The sequence below is a fragment of the Psittacula echo genome, assembly GCF_963264785.1.
Source record: "Psittacula echo genome assembly, chromosome: 6".
NCBI classification, from domain to species: Eukaryota; Metazoa; Chordata; class Aves; order Psittaciformes; family Psittacidae; genus Psittacula; species Psittacula echo.
The window spans coordinates 50,388,455-50,406,678 of NC_137743.1; the positions used below are offsets into that span (position 1 = coordinate 50,388,455).

The 18,224-nt window shown below is 39.6% G+C and overlaps 1 protein-coding gene across 1 annotated transcript in view; it reads left to right on the forward strand.

Annotated features, from left to right (window-relative positions):
- Positions 1–1,511: 1,511 nt before the first annotated feature.
- Positions 1,512–18,224, forward strand: part of FAM13C (family with sequence similarity 13 member C) — a gene marked incomplete at its 5' end in the record, with an annotated part of 56,985 nt that continues 40,272 nt past the window's right edge. Inside the window, 4 exons of the mRNA XM_080620267.1 lie at positions 1,512–1,573; positions 6,243–6,299; positions 8,045–8,243; positions 14,221–14,342. Coding sequence (XP_080476393.1) covers positions 1,512–1,573; positions 6,243–6,299; positions 8,045–8,243; positions 14,221–14,342 — 440 coding nt within the window. The remainder of the gene's footprint in view (positions 1,574–6,242; positions 6,300–8,044; positions 8,244–14,220; positions 14,343–18,224) is intronic.

Below are 18,224 nucleotides of genomic sequence, written 5' to 3' on the forward strand. Positions count from 1 at the left end.
TAAAAACAAAAGCCAAGCACTTAAGCATTCTGGAATATATTTATTTAAAATAATATCAGGATTTTTTAGTGGTCCTCTACTTTTTGAGCATGTAAATTGTGGTTTTGATTACCACAACGGCTAGAAGTATGCCTTTTGTTCAGGTGCTCTCCTGCAAATAGAAAAACAAAAAAGAAATCATATTTGTATGCTCAGACCCAAAAAACCTGGAAATATGAGGAGAAAAAGAATGGAAATTTTAGGTCTAAGGTAGGATTTATATGCTAACCATTAAATCTAGCTTTTCTCTTCACTCTTCTCTCACAAAACCTGCTAATCTCCGGGGCAGAAATCCCTATACACTGTCTGTGATACTCCGATCCCCAGGTAATTTGTGCTATTGTATAAATTGATGTACATATACAAATATGGGAAAGAAAAGAGCTCAATAGTGTGTGCAATAGGAAGGCTGGGAAGAGATGAAGATAAGATACACTGTTAGTGCTGTTGGTGAAGGAAGGGAAATTGTCACAGCTGTGGCTCCTGGCTGCTGCTGCTGCTGCCTGGGATGTGTGTCAACACCAGACAGCGGCACAAGCTGCTGCAGGGAGGAGGACGCTGCACTCCTCTGTACCCCTGCTCTGCTTGGTGCTGTCGTCATTGTCACAAACAGCAAAGCTCATAAAATGATGTTGTCTCCGCTGCCTTCTCCTCCCCCACCCAAGCAAAAAAAAATTCCAGCTCTGGTATGTAGCAATGAGATATTTTCTTTTCTTTTTTTTTTTTCCCCTACTGCTATAAGATTTCAGGATGATCTAACAGTGTAATTTACTGGTTTTGAGAGGTGGTGTTTGAGGAGGAATTCCACAGCTGCCTCTAAACCTGCAGTTTAAGGTATCCTGAGTTGACCCCTACTGAATGTATTTCATAAGGTCTGAAATGTTTTGTGGCAGGAGCACATCATCCTATGCCTTTCACAGGAATGGTTTCACCTATTGCTTGCTGTTAGCTTAATAACCTTTTACTATTTGATTTATCCTTTCTGCCAGATTATTTTTTCATAGGTTCCCCTGGGGTTTGTCCATGGGCTGAGTGTGTAAGAGACCACTAAACAAGAAGAAAAAACCTCCAGAGATCTTAGCTGAGCAACCCTATTTAAGTAACAAAAACAACTGTGTTTGAGCCAATTACATAGAGCAGATTTTTAAAGGATGGAATGCCAAATACTTGTTTGTTAACCGAAGCCTTTATTAGCAGCACTTTTACAGTTATGAAAGAATATGATCCCTTTCTGAGCCTCACAGAGTACCTGCATCCCTGTAGTAATTCAAAGTGCTGCTGGATGGGCTTTGTGAGTGTTGTAGGACTAATCCCTATGGTTCCTTGATTATGAGCATGTGCAGAGCAGCCGAAGGTACAGTCGTGCATGTAGAACTAACACACAGAGACTTGCCTTGCAATGCCATGTTTGTGCATGTACTCCTACAACTGAGAAGGATTCAGGGAGCCTGCCTGCCTTCCTGACTTATCTGATGTTCTCTTGTTTCTGTTTCAGCATTCAGGATAAATCCTTCAATTCAACAGCTTTAGCAGAGTAAGTGAACACTTTAAAGATGTCCTTATTTCTAAATAAGAAGGGTGAGTTTAATTACTGTAGAGAATAATTGTAAGTAGTATGTGAGAATTCCAGAGCTATCTTCCATATATTTTAATTCAATTTTCTCTAATCTAAGTATATTATTGACTGTATGGTAAAGATTGCATGAAACAGCTGCCTTTACATGCTCTGTGACCATTTAGCAGTGAAATATTTTTCTGGGAGAATGTATGTTTGCTGCACATCACACATGTTTAAATGCATGATTTTCAGTGAAGGATAAATCTTTCGTGAAAATATTGCACATTTATGGTACTTGACAAACACAAGTGTGTCAGTTTTCTAAGAACAAATGATCTGTACTTCCTGCAAGCATTATTAGAAAAAAATATTTGCAAATATTGTGAAAAAAACCCTGCATATTGTTTAGACATACCAAGTACCAAATATGTCATCTCTTTATAATCAATTCCATAAACTCATTAAAAGGCCTTTCATATATATATAATGAGCATAACAATACATTCTTAAAGAGACAGCAGGACAAGGGAGAACATTAAGAAGTTAGAAAGGCAAAGGTTTTAAGAAACTATTACACACACAAAATCGTCTTTGTTTTATTTCAGTCTAAACCACTTCAGTTTTGATGTTCTCTATGTTATTACTTTACATGCTTTTGATTGTTTCAAAAGCTTCTTGGGAATATTCTTCAGCAGTAATGTGCCAAGCAGTTTCTCAGGAAGGAAATGATTTATAGATTTATTTGTGTATTAGGTGAGTTTTGCACTGGAAAAATACTCATAATTCAAAACACACTAGCTGGGCAGTGAGCTGTTTTCCTAAGAGTTGTGGGGACAGGATACATTCTGAAAGCAGGCCACATTGTAATTGTTTGAGCCATCCTCAAGTGTTGCCAAAATTCCTACAGGAAAAGTAACATTTCATAGAGATTCAAGTAATTTCCCTCTCTTACATTTTTGTGCTTTATTTGCTCACAATGTCTTGCTTTATTTAACATGTTAACTTAGTCTCACTTTTTGTGTGACTGTGGCAGATATGGGAAGATTTAACAAAAGATAATAAATTATTAAGTAATTTTTTAATTATTTTCCCATGTCTCTATTAGTTAAGTGCTGAATTGTGGTCTGTAAAATTCTGGGATGCTCCCCCTTCGCAAAAGGACAACCATATTACAGATAGTACATTTTTCATTATCTTTTTTTTTTTTTCTCTTTCCCTTTTCTCTCTCCCTGAGTGCATCCATTCTTTCCCACAGAGATTCCCTTGGAGCAACCCCTGTGCCTGCCTCACCCTTAAGGTTTCTGGGACCTGAAGGTGATGCCTTTCTCTGTAGTGCTACATGTGACCATAACGGCAAGGGCAGGTTGGCATGAAAGGTGTCTGCATAGTGTCAGCACTGCCCCTGGGGAAAGGGCAGAGGGGTGCAGACAATGCTGTGTTGTGCCCTGCTGAGCTGCAAGGCAGCAGCATGGCAGAGCTGGGACTGGGCTAGGCATTGCCTGAAGGGTGAATCTCCCTCATTTAAGCTGTTCGTGCTTTTGTTTCAGGGGCTTTGATTTTTAATCTTATCTTTCCACACACGGAAGTAGAAACATGCTTTTAGAAAACAAAGCAAGTGAGCAATGACATCTGAAATGTGTTGTACAAATAAATAAACTTGGTTTCCAGAGTTCATTTCTCTAATTCCTGTTTAGAGCCTCCTTCCGCCCCACAAACCCCTCCTCCCAGCCTGTTTTTAAGAGCTGCTCTTCTTACTGATTTCAGCTCTAGTTGCTTGTGCTGGTCAGATCTGAAAATAGGTTACTTTTGTTTAGCAGAATAAAGAGAGAGCTTGCCATGCAACTTTAGACATCCTCGTTTGACATTTTCTGTCTCTATTTGTGGCAAATGCAAAATCAAATGTTTCCTGAATGATATAAAATCAGTGATACAATACTTTCAGGAACATTTCTCCAGACAAGGCAAGTGCCTGGGGCTGCTAAGCAAGCCATGTGTGCAGCCTGGTTGAGCAGTTCATGTGAACATCTTAAAGGTCAAGCCAGCAAAAGGGAGCAGTTTTCAAGTGGTACTGAAATGGCTCCTATGGAAAAGTGAAAATGGAAGAAAGTTAAAAAAGTTAATCCTGTTAAACCAGAGATCCTTGGAAGAAACATAAAGAGGCAGTACTATAAAGAGTATGAGCAGCAGTCCACTTAGACTGGGATTCCATCTCTGACCTGACTCTGGCTCATGCCATGAGATGTACTTCTGAGAGACATATGCATCAAGCAGTAGTTACATTGGCCACTGAAGGAAAATGATTCACATCACTGTTTTGTCAGAAGACATGCTTCCTGCCCAATGTAAGCTTCAACCCATATGGATTTATATCTTGAGACAGTTCTGGCATGTTGTCAGATGTTTTTGGGATGTGTGAAATGTTGCTGTAGTTTTTGGATTGGTGGGAACTCTCATGTGGCCACAAGCTATTCAAAACTGATCAAACTCTTGCCTATCCCTTTATCTGTTAAATATAGCTAAAGTTGGACAACAAGATTTACAAGTTGCTGGTGAGAAGTATGTGTGCATGTCTGTGTTGATATGTGCAGGCAGGTGGCATGAACATGTAAGTTACATTTCTTAAGAAGCCAAGGTAAAAACACTGCTTTAGTGATGGATATTTGCATTATCTCAGGAATTCATCTTTTTAAAGGTTCTGCTATGGTCTCAGCCTCAAACACAGTCTGCGTGAGTAAGCTTTCTTGGTTAGTATTTATTTCTATGAAGAGAAAAATTTCTGTTAACAATTTCAGAGTGTGTTGCTTCTGAACTTCCTTGCCGTCTTTTATTACATGATGGCCACAGTCTTCTCTGATTCATTATTGCTTATCTTTCTTATCTAGTGCTATCTGGTTATTCAGACACATTTTGTCATGCTCACTTATGTTGTTTATAAGTTCTGTCTTGCTTTATGACTTTAATCAGTTGACGGATGCTAAGTTAGGATCTCTACTTCTTCAAGATCACCTTATTACAGTCAGATTAGAGAAATCAACCCCCAGGGCACTTTCTCAAATTAAAGAGCATGCACATAAGTATGTGCACATAGACTTGGCTGATAGACTTGTGCTCAGTCATCCATTGTCCCTCCAGTGAGTGTTCCCAGTTACCAGAATGGTCTTTCAGGACCGAAGGTTGCCAAGTGTGGTGATTGGTGAGAGAACGAGGTGGATGAAGCTGGTAGCAGAGCTGCTTCCTCCTACCTCCTCTTCCTGTGGCACACACAGGACAGAAGGCTTGTCCCCTTGGGGAGTCTTTGGGCTTCCTTCTTGATACCTCCAGTATGTCCTATCCTTATACCTTGCTGGTGTCCGTAAGGTAATTAGTGATAGACCAGAAGGGAAGGTGTGACTGGCATCTTGGAGGCAAAGGCAACTAGATTTCTACAGTGAGTTTATCCATTTTGTACATCAGCCCCTGTCTTCCATCTGTCACCCCACTTTGCCTTGTGGGGAAAACTGCACTCATTGAAGGAATATTGTGTGATTAGGGGGGATCTGCAACTGTAGTTATATGTTCCAGTTGCGAGCAGCAAATGCTTTCATCTGTATGCTGATGTATTCAGGAAGTGTAAGCACTTGAGTGTCCCTTTAAATATTTTCTGCTGCAGTCTGGCTTTTAATAAAGATACTAGCAGAAGACTGGTGGGAAAGAGGAATATATTAAAAACCTTGCTATCAAATTGCAGCACAGAGCTGTTATCACTCAATGTGCTCTGTCCTTAAGCTCTTCCGAAAATTTAACAAGTCAGCGGAAGTACAGGCTGCTTCCCCCATAATGAAGAGATTCCTCTGCCAGCAAACTTCAAGTGATCCAGGCCTGCTTAGTGTCTGTGCTCTGTGAGTATGAACAGAGGGGTGACAGGAGGGCCCCAACTTTTACCCCCAAATAATACCTAGAAAGGATGTGTGCCTAATTTTAGGAGTGCATGCAAATATATGCATGTTTATTTGACGAAAGACTGCTCATAGGCTTTGCAGTTATTCTACAAAGTTTAGCCAATCTGCACAATATAGTGTTCAGCACTGAGTGGTTAGCATATTTATCCAGATTTCTCTTTTGATTAGGCAGCCTTTTGACAAATCTATTGTTTGTAACTTAGGGGATGTAATTGATTATGATTCTTTATGTATCTTAAAAAAATCTGCTACTTCACTTTTTAAGACTTTCTAATTTATTTGGGGATTTATTTTCCTGCTGTACAAAGAATGACTTCTCTGCTATAGTTGATATTTTTGAGAGTCTTGGAGAAAAACACTCTTTGCTAATAGTTTATTTATTTTTATTTTTTTTTTAATGTGAATCACATATAAGCAATTAAAACACAGTAAGTTTCCTGTATTTTTCATGTAACATTTGAATTCTTTGTCATCATTTTTTCCATCTGGCTGAAGATGACATACCAAATCATGTACACTTAAAATCTCAAATCCTTTTCTTCCTCTGAGATTCAAACTGTCATGGAGCAGCTATGGAATTAAATGACCACGACTAATGTGAGAGAAGGAGAAACGTGTTTATGCTTTGAGCTGCACTGTCATGTTATTAAAAGCTAAATTTCTACAACTGGCAGAAAATCAGCAATTATTTTCTATCCATTTTCAAGGTGTGACGGCGATTCAGACTCTGTACATCAAGATCAAGCAGGCAGTTCCAGCCCCAGGTATTCTACTGCAAATTTTGTCTGAAATCCACTGGCAACAGATAAAGCTGTCAGAATGCTTCTGTAAACCATTAGAAAGAAACTGTTATTCTCAAGGGAATGCAGAATTTCTAAGGTTTTAACTGCTAAGGCTATTAGTATTTCTGGGAAATGCATATTTGTCTTGTATACTTTTGTGTTAAAAATATTAATTTCAGTTGTTGTTATGTAAGTAAATATATTATGGTCTGTGTTCTTAACTTCACATCAAATTGCTTCCATTCAGATGCAGTGCTGATGCTAATACATTGAATTTTACTGTATAGCAGCTGGTACAACGTACTAGTAAGTGGAGTTTTGCAACTGTACAAGGATATGCTGATATGCTCATTGATGAGTATCTCATTGAAAAAAACATAATTCAAATTGTAATTCAACTGAAGTATTCTTGAGGCATGTGTTTCTCATGGCTATGTTTATGTTGATTGCTAGAGGATGCAAATTAACCTTTCAGAAAGAATTTAAAACTTTAAAATCAGATGATACCTTAAAATTAGCAACACTTCTGCACTTTGTTGAAATGCCCTAGGATATATAGCACCCTACCCTGTAACTATAACAACTATCTTGGAGCACACTTGCATAAGGCTTGGGCAGCAATGGTGTTTAACTCATAGGCACCCTGCAAGCATCCATCTGGACGCTGATGGGCCATAGATGGAAAGTGAGTTTGGCAGCTCAGAATCCTTAGGAGAAAACATTGAATTAACAAGTTATGCTTGCAAAAAAAAAAAAAAATGTCAGGAGCATTAATTCAATAGTTCTTGAACCCCTCAGTTATGGAAGTTTCACACCAGAAGAGAGGTCATCTCTCAGCTAACCATTAGGATTTTACCAGCTGAAACTAACATCTGAAATTCCACCTACAAACTGTGCAACAGCCAGGGAGCAGTAATGCCAGTCTGCTCATCCTGCCAAATAAGCAGACTGCATTGCATTGTGTGTTGCGATAGCTTTCTTAATAATGACAGAGCAAAGCTCCCAGTGAAAGGCATTAGACCAGTCTAAGTGTGGATTGATGGGGTGTGGATAAGACTAGCAGGGTTTTAGAACAGGCTGGAGATTGGTGGCTAGGTGGAGATTGAAAATATCTGTCCCAGATTCAGTGGTTATCTGAGCATCCATGAGCAACAGTGTCTGTTTAAACCACCAAATGTGCTGTTACACAGGAGGACCTTTGCTCCAAACTGGGAGTACATGATGCTTGTCCCTTCCACCCAAAGGCTGTCCAAACTTCATATGCCTGCCTCCCTCACTTCATCCAAAAGCTGTCAAAAACAGACTGTCAGAAGGGAAGTGTGGCTATATAAAGAGGGAGGAATTACTGGATGTGATGACATTTTTGTGACATTATAACCTAGATGAGGAAAGGTCTTCTGCATTAAAAAGACAGTTTCAGGTTTTATTTGGGGTATATGAACTATAGGGCTGAAGCCAGAAATTGCCTTTAAAACTAGTCTTATTTAAATGGCTCCACAGTTGAATGTGTAATAACACTAACAGTAGTTTAACTTGTGATTTTACAGTAAACAGTAGCTTCTCAGGTGCATGTTACTAACATAAGCAGTGTCTGAGGTGTAGACTACTCAACTTGGTAAAATTAAAATGACATGAACAGTTAAGAACTTATCGCTGTTTTTCCTTCATAATGTTTTAACAGGTGTCTGAAGTCCTACCTGATACATTTCAATTTTATTTTCTTACAGAGATGATAATAACAAAGAAAATTATCCGGACAACACTGCTGTCTTAGAAGAAAGGCAGCTGCCTTTGCAAGATACTCAGCATCACAAGCAGCAGGCTGTAATTGACTGTGTTCTAACACCTGAAATGGGTAACTTGAAGCTGAGAAAACCTAAGCCCATTGCAAAGCTAGAAAATGGAAAAAGCCATGAGGAAAGTCAGGTAAAGAACTAAACTTACCAAGGGTAGGTTTATGGCAGAGTGTCTGAGCAAATACACCTTTTGAAATGCAAAGTGGGACTCCCTGGTAATCCATGATGTAACTGAGACCCAACAGTAATCTACCCTCATTTTTGACAAGGCTTTTTCTGTTCTTTATTTCACTGAGAATCTCTTACGCTGGTATTTTGGCTGCCAACAGAGAGCTTTCATACTTTATCTTACTTTCTGGTTTTGTTTGTTTGTGGTTTGCTTTGTTTGTTTGGGGTTTTTTTCTTAATTTTTAAATAATAATCTATTCCAGTGGAGATTTTGGTACCAGCACTCTTTCCCACAGGCTTCCCAGGTTGAGCTGAGGGAAGCAGAACTGTAACTTTTCTAAAGGCTATAAAGGAAGACTGGAAGTGAAGAAGCTTCTGCTGCTGTCTGTGGTGGTATATTGCTACGTAAACTCCAGAGTTACCACTTCCCAGCAGCTGCTGGAAGTGTGTCTATTCTCTCTGGTGCTTCCCAAATCATGTCTTATGTGCAGTCTAAGGGCTAGAGTTCTGGTTCAGGTTTAACCCCTCAGCTGGAAATATTTTCATAACCAAGAGAGCTGATGTTAATGTGTTGGTGGATTGTTGGACAGTATTTGGCACAAGGCCTGACATTGTCAAATACAGATGTTTGCATTTACATCTCTTCTTTGAGGTATAATTATTTGGTTATTTACTGTCTCTCTTTTCTTGTTTGTGGTTAGAAATTTGCAGAGCGCTTTCTAAAATCCTTTGAACTCATCATAGACCAGGAATTATTTTGGTCCAGTTTTTAAAACTTAGGGAATTCATAATTTTGGATGGCATGTTTTACATTCTGAGTGAGGAATATCCTTTTGAATTCCAGAAGAAAAAGTAAAAGCAAATGGCACCCAAATAGTATTATCACAGTCTCTTTCAGAGTATTAATGTCAGCTCTTGTCCTGCTCTTGCATGCTTTTCTGGAGTTCACCCCTGAGGTGAAGTACTAACTGCTGATCTTTTGCAACTGTATCGCTTTACTACGAAATATTATTGAGGCTGCAGGGAGACGAGATGTGCATGTTTATCAGCAGATAAGAAAAATGAGGAAATTTTGCCCTATAAAGGGCAAGTGGAGACATATCAGGAAGAAGAGTCATGAAGAAGTCATGAACAGGGATGTATCATAGACCATCTGTTGCTCTTTCAACTACTTTTGAGTCTCCTGTCTGCCTGCTCTCTGCATATGCCATGCATGTATCTTTCATCCCATGAAAGCTAGCAGCACAGATTTACTGCTCTGTAGTATTTTATGTGGCTGGAAGTGGTTAACTGAAAATGTTGATATTCTTTCATGGGAAACTTTTTAAGCATATAATTAGACTGCCATAGCATACCAGTGCAACTCAGATGTGCAGCCTCTGGAAGGAAAAACAGTGTCAGGCAGATAATTTTCACATGACTCAAGGGCTTGAATTAGAAAAGACCAAAGTGGTCCTGGGACCCTACAGAACTCATTGCTCCCATTTCTGGCATACTGGAAGAGGTAAGATGTTTAGGTACCATTTCATCTCACTTGAGGGATGAGAGCTCATGTAGAGCTTTGAGTATAATATACAACACAAACACAAAGCAAACATTGCTCCATAGTAGGAACTCCAGTCGTTCGTACAAGGAATTGTATCCTAGTACTGAAAGACTTTTTGATAGGTATCTTGTATCCACCCTCATTTCGGTGGTGCTTGCTGTACAGGAAAGAGTTTGCCCCTTGGAATAGTTTGCAGAAGGAAGCTGTTTTGGAGAGCAGATCTACAAAGCCTTTCATTTTGCACAGCCTTCATTTTTATTAGTAAGGATGTGCATGCTCCTTGACCTTGAGTGCTTGCCTTTCTTTATCTTCAGCTACCACAAGGGCTTTTATTCTTAAAGAAGACAGCATACTCCTGGCTTTGTTCACAACACCCATGAAAACAAGGCTCTGCTTGCAGAAGACTTCTGCAAAGGGTTTTTTTCTGTATGTGGATTCTCATTGGATCTTCAGTGTGTTATGACCTCCCAAATGCTATTGCAGCTGTCTGTGTTAGCAGCCCTAGTTGTGAACTGGTGACAATTGCTTCTCTCCATTTTGAAGCTGAAAGCAAGGTGCTCCTGTGTTGTTTCTAGTAGCTGTTAGATAGATGGAAAGAATCAATTTATTTACAATCCATTAGTTCCTACAATTACACATGTACACGGCAGGTTGTTGTTACCTGGAAAAGTGAGCCAGGCCGATGCTTTGAAACACTGTGCAACTCCATATAACTTCCTTTTGTGAAACACCTTGCCACCAAGTCACTCAGTGAAACAAACGATGTACTTAGAAGCAGCTGGGGTTGAGCTGACAAACAGCAATACCTGAGTGCATGCACTTATTAAAAAAAAAAGCATGATGTACTGCACATGGTATTTAAACTTCATCCTCATTTTCCTCAGTTTATTGATAGAGTGCTCTTTCAACAGTCTCCTCACTTCCCCAATCTGACTTCTCTGAAGCATCATCAGTAACGATATTGCCCTGACAGTATCTCTTTTAAAGGCATTGCTCTGATAAGCCAAGGAAATGTTTGCTACTTGCTTCTATGGGTTATAAGCCCATGAGTTGCTTTTTCAGAAAGTTGTCCATTTAAAATCAGTGGGCTATTGTGAAATAAATAAGTTTGCTACATGTGTTGGAAGGATTAAAGTTGATTTGGATGGGAGCCTATTTTGTGAGCCTTTCTACTGGTGAGAATTCGGGGGATTTCCGTTGTAGAAAGGTCAGTGGGAGGGAACAGTCCACTGTATTCAAATAGACAAGAGATGGCCATCTTGGGGATTTTGAGCTTCACAGCCTGCGGAAGTGTGATTCCTGTACCCTTGATTTTTTTGGACACAATTGTCGTATTGTGGTCATGTAACCTAGGTCTTAATGAAGAAAAGGTTATTACATCTACAGATAATTAACAGGATCAAGTTTCATAAAAGTGCAGTACCAAATAACTTCACTTGACCACTCATAGGCTGATAAACTGTCACTAGAGTAAAACTGTACCTCAGGTATTGCATGCTGTTATTTATTTGGGAGCAGGAGCTGGGTATGGGGGCAGTAGGAACCTTTCCAAAGAATGGAAAGAGAGGCAGGCTGCTGGGATGTGATTACACCGCTGTATTCCAGCTACTTAGTTTCATCTTTCCTATGGTTTCATGAACTTCTTTAGCAATTATGCAATGTTAATCTATAGGAAACCAAATTAATTAGGATTTATTTGACTTCAGGGGGTGAGGAAGCATATACTCAGAACATACGCCAGAGAGTCAGTGTAAGAACAGGTGGTCAGGAATGAAAAGCCTGCTTTCCTTACCTATTCCTTTCTCCTGTCACTCACCTTTGATGCAGTCATGAATACAGATTATTAAATGAGTCATCCTCAAATTCCTTATTGATACTGAGACATACTTATAAAATGACACTAGACATGCTAGGTAGTAGGTAGAGACTGTAAAAATTTAGTTTTATTATTAAGGTAAATGACTATAAAATTAAATAGTGGCTTGACAATCAATGCCAGGATAGGAATGTTGAAAACTGCTGTGTGAAATATTGTATTTTGATTATAAATTATGTGGGCAAATTGCATGGATTTCAAATTAAAAGCCACAGAGCTGATGGTAACATGTTAGCTACATAAATGCATAAACATGTCAGGCAGTCTGCAAGTTCCACTTCAGTTTTTAAGTACACTCTTTTTATGTCTAAACAGTACCTCCATCATGGATTAAATCTGTTCAATTCACTGTCCATTCACTGTACCTGCTTATTTTCTTGTATGAATTGGCATTTTCAGAAGGGGTAGAAGGCACTTCTGCTCAGGACTTCAGTCCTGGCTATTTTCTCACTGACACAGCACCATGAGACATGCCAGGGCTGGGGTCCAAAATGCCAGTACAATATTGCATGGTGCTTGCATTTGAAGAGAGATGGAAGTGTTTGTGTTTTGCATAAAGCATATAAAGGATGCAAGGCACTTTTGGGAGTCCAAGAGCAGATGAAGCTACTCCATAAACACAGCAAAAGTTTGTATGCCTGTACTATAATTCAAATGCTCTGACAGAGAGGGGTTATGACATACTGTGGTTTTTTTGAGGGGAATAGATTAAAAAAAGATAGCTTGTGAAGCAGAAGCTTTAATTTTTGGCTGCTTTTAAACCCACTTATTATTTAGTGTATAAAGCAGATATCATGGCAAGTATCAGGGATTATGCAGCACTAAGACTTGTTAGCAATGCCTGGAGATTTCCTTCTTCACAGACTTCTTACCAGATGCAACCTCATTGTAGAAGCTTCACTCCATAGTTAAGAAGAAAGTAAAATACAGTATAAGACAGCGCTATACTGTTGGATGCCTTTGACACATGAGGAATGGATTTCATTGGTCTCGAGAAACAGATAATTCTTTACACCTTAATCCTTACATCTTACTCTTTACACCTTAATCTTTACACCTTACTCTTTACACCTTAATCACATTGCTGATGAGCAACAACAAAGGGAAAGAAGTAAAGAAAAGAAAAGGAAAAAAAAGACAAACCAAAACCCACCTATGTTCTCAAACATCAAGCCTGCAAGTGAGCACTTATGACCAGCATATATTCTTTTCCTCAGCTTTCCCTTTCATCTAGCAGAAAGCATCTTGAATTGCCATGTCCTCTACTCTGATACTGGAGAGGGTTATATGTTGCAGAAGATGCTTCTGCTGAAGTAAGTTTACTACTGTAATGCAGGTTTGGTTTTGCACATTAGCTGGACTGACTTGCTTTGACTGATTAACTTAAATAGTACAACACTAAGAATCTTCAGCCATAAGAAACAGTTGCTTAATTTGAAATGCTCTTGTTTCACTCATTTACATAGCACCCAAAGTTTTCTTTTTAACTGTATTAACAGCTTTTGTGGTCAACTTCTGAAACTAAGCATATCTAAATGTAGAATGACCTCAGTCCTCCATGTTCCCATTTGAACAGTCCTATCCAAACTTCTGACCTCCATTTTTTCCAGATATATTGCTTTACCAGAGGAAGTTGTTTTGCAAAGCATGTTGCATTTTAATTTTGTAAACTATTAGAATAAAATACTGGATGTTAAAAGCTAATAAAGAAGTAGGAAAAAGTCACACTTTGATTATAGCATTTTCAAAGAACTTCATTAACTTACCCCTTTGAATGCAAGGGAAATATTATAACCCACTTTATAGGTAAAGAAATTAAGGTGAGCTGAATGTGTCTTGTCACAGCCATACAACTGGTTTTCAAAAGCTTCAGGTAAAATGCATAGTTTTCTATTCCCTACTCCCTCAATTTGTTGGAATAAATTGGCTTTTTTATTTTCTGTGTGGCAGGTTGGCTAAAGTGATTTCTTTTTTCCTCCCTGCCTTTCACTACTTTTGCAGTAATGCTCTATTCATAAAGCTATGCATATGCTAGGGAAGGGAAAGAGCCAAAGGAAAAAGGAAACTGGTTAAACCTTGTGAATTTTACTTAAGTGAATTGCATTTGCTTTTGTCAGCCAAAATTTTTCTGATGATGTTCAAGTAATAAAGTATTACTGACATGTGAGTAAATAATTTCAAATTAAATGTGAGTGTATATATAAGCAAAATAATATTAAATTCTGTGTATAGTACCTCTTAGCTCAGAAGCTGACATCTCTTATCTAACTAATAAACAGAAAATGGGTTACAGTCTGCTTTGGTTTCATAAAATGTTTTACAGTGAAAGAAGATACTACTTTGGTTAGAACCTTTTCTAGTCTGTATTTTCCAGTTGTTTCTAGATGATTACCAAAAAAACAACAGAGAAAGACAATCAGCATCTGGTCTCATGGAGCTCTTTTTTCTTAAAGCAAAATATTCAGCTAAGCTTGATTAGTACTGACAGGGCATTCAACATTTCTTTTCTTTGTGCAGGAGCTGGAAAGTGCATTGCCAGGCCTCCCAGAGTGGCAGGGGAAGGCTGGATCCTCAGCTAATGACTATGTACAGAACGTAGCTTTAAGATGCCAGGAGGCAGTCGTGCGATTTCAACCAAGGTAAGCCTTGGCATAAGACAGCACATTTCACTTCTGATTAACTGTAGGAAAGGCTAATTAATTTGCTGCCTTTTGTATAAAATATTCAGACTCCTGGTTCTCATTGGCAGTTGTAATCTGTATTTGTATGACTAGAACTGGTTGGAGAAAGTGAAAGGGATGAAGATAAGAATGCAAATTTCATCATTCCTTAAACCCCTTACATTTTAAGCTGGAAGAACATCCTCAGTTCAGGAACTTCAATTCCTCTGTGCCAAGTTTCAAAAATATCTTGGCACTTGTTTCCCTTTCACCCAAATGCTGACTTGCTTTTCAGAGCTGTATTCTCACTGAGAAATGGGAATCAGCACACCTGATTTTAGCAAGGGTATGCATTTATGTGTAGTTTAGACTCCAGGTACTATAGCAACTGTGCTTGTTCCAGTTGAAGGGTGCAGGTTAGGCATTAGTTGAGTCTTGGTGGCAGGTAACTCAGCTGATGATGAAGTGACTCAGCTGTAGAGACTGCTGGAAGTCACAGTTACTTCTCTAATCCTTCATGGCTGTGCAAAAGGCTAAAAATGGTGTTTCAACTCAACCAACTGACCCAATCTGTCAGTGAAGGTGTGTCTTAAAGATAAAATTTAGCTCTTACTGGCAGGCTTGGACTGTGTAAATGGTAAAATCATAGAATCATAGAATAGTTAGGGTTGGAAAGGACCTTAAGATCATATAGTTCCAACCCCCCTGCCATGGGCAGGGACACCCCGCACTAAACCATGCCACCCAAGGCCTCATCCAACCTGGCCTTGAACACTGCCAGGGATGGAGCATTCACAACTTCCCTGGGCAACCCATTCCAGTGCCTCACCACCCTTACAGTAAAGAATTTCCTCCTTATATCCAATCTAAACTTCCCCTGTTTAAGTTTGAACCCGTTACTCCTTGTCCTACCATTACAGTCCCTGATGAAGAGTCCCTCTGCAGCATCCTTATAGGCCCCCTTCAGATACTGGAAGGCTGCTATGAGGTCTCCACACAGCCTTCTCTTCTCCAGGCTGAACAGCCCCAACTTTCTCAGCCTGTCTCCATACGGGAGGTGCTCCAGTCCCCTGATCATCCTTGTGGTCATCCTCTGGACTTGTTCCAACAGTTCCATGTACTTTTTATGTGGAGGACACCAGAACTGTACAAAATACTCCAAGTGAGGTCTCACAAGAGCAGAGTAGAGGGGCAGGATCACTTCCTTCGACCTGCTGGTCGCGCTCCTCTTGATGCAGCCCAGGATACAGTTGGCTTTCTGGGCTGCGAGCACACACTGCCTGCTCATGTTCATTTTCTCATCAACCAACACCCCCAAGTCCTTCTCTGCTGGGCTGCTCTGAATCTCTTCTCTGCCCAACCTGTAGCTGTGCCTGCAATCATGCTCTTCACAGAGCGTGAGATCATGCTTTTCACAGCCATCAGTTTTTGGGGCACTACTTTACCCATTTCCCATGCTCAGGTGCTGGTTTGACCCTGCTTTGATGTGCACATAGAGTTTCAGGCAGGTGAGCCAGATTTGTGCTCTTTGCTCTCTGTTTTGAGGTGCATGACAGATTTGGTGCTGTGTGGCAGGGGCTCTGGCTCGCTTTGAGGGCCCTGGAGCAGCAGCTGTATATCCCAGGGATGCTCAGTGCCTACGGGCACAACTAGCTGACATGCAGAATTAGTTGCCTCCAAGGCCTGTTTCAAGTCAGGACTAGGTTAGTAGTGACAGTTGCCATCCAATGGCAGTTTAGTGCTTTATATGAAATGAACTGGTTGCCTTCACTACAGCTTTTAGTAGGCGATGTGGTAAATGATATCAATTTATGCTCCCAAAGGAAGTTTTAGCAGAATGACCAACCATTTAATTAGCTTTCACAAAGAACCTTTCCACCCTACAGTGCTTATATATGCAGTTGAAACACTATCTCTGAGTGTTTCTAATTAGACCCAGCCAAGGAAACCTGCCTTCTCTTTTTCTGGCATTTTTCATGGTAGTAAAAAAATCACATGGATTTCTCGTGCAGAGGGGCAGAGTGAGTTTGGTATCAGAGAGTTAGACCTACCTAGTGGCTTTGCTGGTAGGAGGTCTGTGTATGGGTAGGTAATGAAATAACATTGGTTAATTTTGATTGATGAAAGGAACATGATTAAATAAATATGGACTTTAAAGATAAGAAGTAGAGTATGTCTGAATAAAACAAGCCACAGCAAAGTTTCCTGCTCCATTTCAACAGTTTGGCCTTTTTAGATTGTCTGGTATTAAACCATTCTTCATTATGCCATTCATTCCCATTTAACACCAGGGTAGCTCCTTAGGAAGCCTGCTGTCCACAAGTGCTAAATCTGTTAAATAATGGTACCTGAAGTTACCATGCTAAGAGCTGTGAAGGCATAATGATCAAATCTCAACTCTGCCCATGTCTTAATTTGTTTATATTACAACAAAACAGATGAGATTTTACTCTTAAATAAGGAGCCTGGAGTAGAAAAGCATTAATGCGTAGTCCTTGGCCTTACATGCACTCTTTGTTTACTTTAACTGCCTTAACTGTCCTTGAAAAAAACATTCCCACCACCCAGCTGGGGCAGGGAACTTTGAATCACATATGTTGAAGTTGCCACTTTCAGTTTGAGGGTGACTGTGTCTGGTGGCTCCTTTGAAGGATCACCAGCAGCTTGCCCCAATCATCTGCTGTCAGTCAGCTGTGATAGGGCCTGAGCAATTACATGCCCATATCTCGGCTCATGTATGTCTCTGGCTGCTACATCAGAAGAACAGAACTGGCTCATGAACAGGCTGTGAAATATAGCTGCCAGAGTGTGATGTCTTGCCTTGTTTTCTGCCTTTTCTGCTCTAGGACATAGCAAAGGTTAAGTATTCAGCCTTGGCAGCAGACAACAACCATAGCTAGATTTTGACAGAACACATCTGCTAGCCTCACAAAACTCGAGTTTTACCATCTTCCATCCTGTTTTTGCTAGGTTACTGCTAAAATTGGCAGTGCTTTGGAACACTACATCTGCATAGGATCCCTAAGTCATAGACCAAAAGCTGTCTGGTCTTTTGGAGAACACGAGATGGCCACACTGCTACAAGGGTGCCACTTGATACAGTCATAGATGTATGTGTGGAGGGTAGGAGAAAAAAGATTTATTTCTCTCATACTAAGAAGCAAGGTCAGTTGCTTCTAGTGTGGCTTGTTCTGCTCTAATTCAGTTTGTGCAGACTTCTGTAGCTCTGTCATTAGCCGCACTGGAGTTTCAGGTAAATGCCTCTGAACTGCACAGAGTTTTTAAAAGATCTGTTCTAGTGAGTATGGAGCAGCTAAAACCAGGATAGTTTTAATTTGTCTAAATATGGATCAAAAACTGCTGAGATATGAAAAACTTTTCAGTATAGTCCCTGTTAAGCAGAGCAGTCCAAATTCAGGGTAACCTAACAAGGTATATTCATAAACAGGTATGTGACAGAAAAAACCAGGCAATATAAGAGAAACAATCTACAAAAATACAACTTAGAAGTATATATGTTGATTGTGGTTTTTTTGGGGGGGAGTGTGGATAATTTACTTTCATTATATGATAACCACTGAAACAGTGAAAGAAAAGTTTTAGTAGGATTTGAGGGAAATGGAAAAAATAGACTTTGTTAAAAGACTACAGTCAGAAGAATGAGGGAATACTATCTTTTTCTTGGCTAAACTATACATGACCTGTATCAAGAATTTTAATTTTAAGAGGTATGCATCATGCATGATTTATGAAAATCAGCATCAATTTAGAATATGAAATGCCATCTGCAGGAAGGAAACATTTACATTTTATTACAAGAACACGAATTTCTAATACTATTGCAAGCGATTACATTGACTA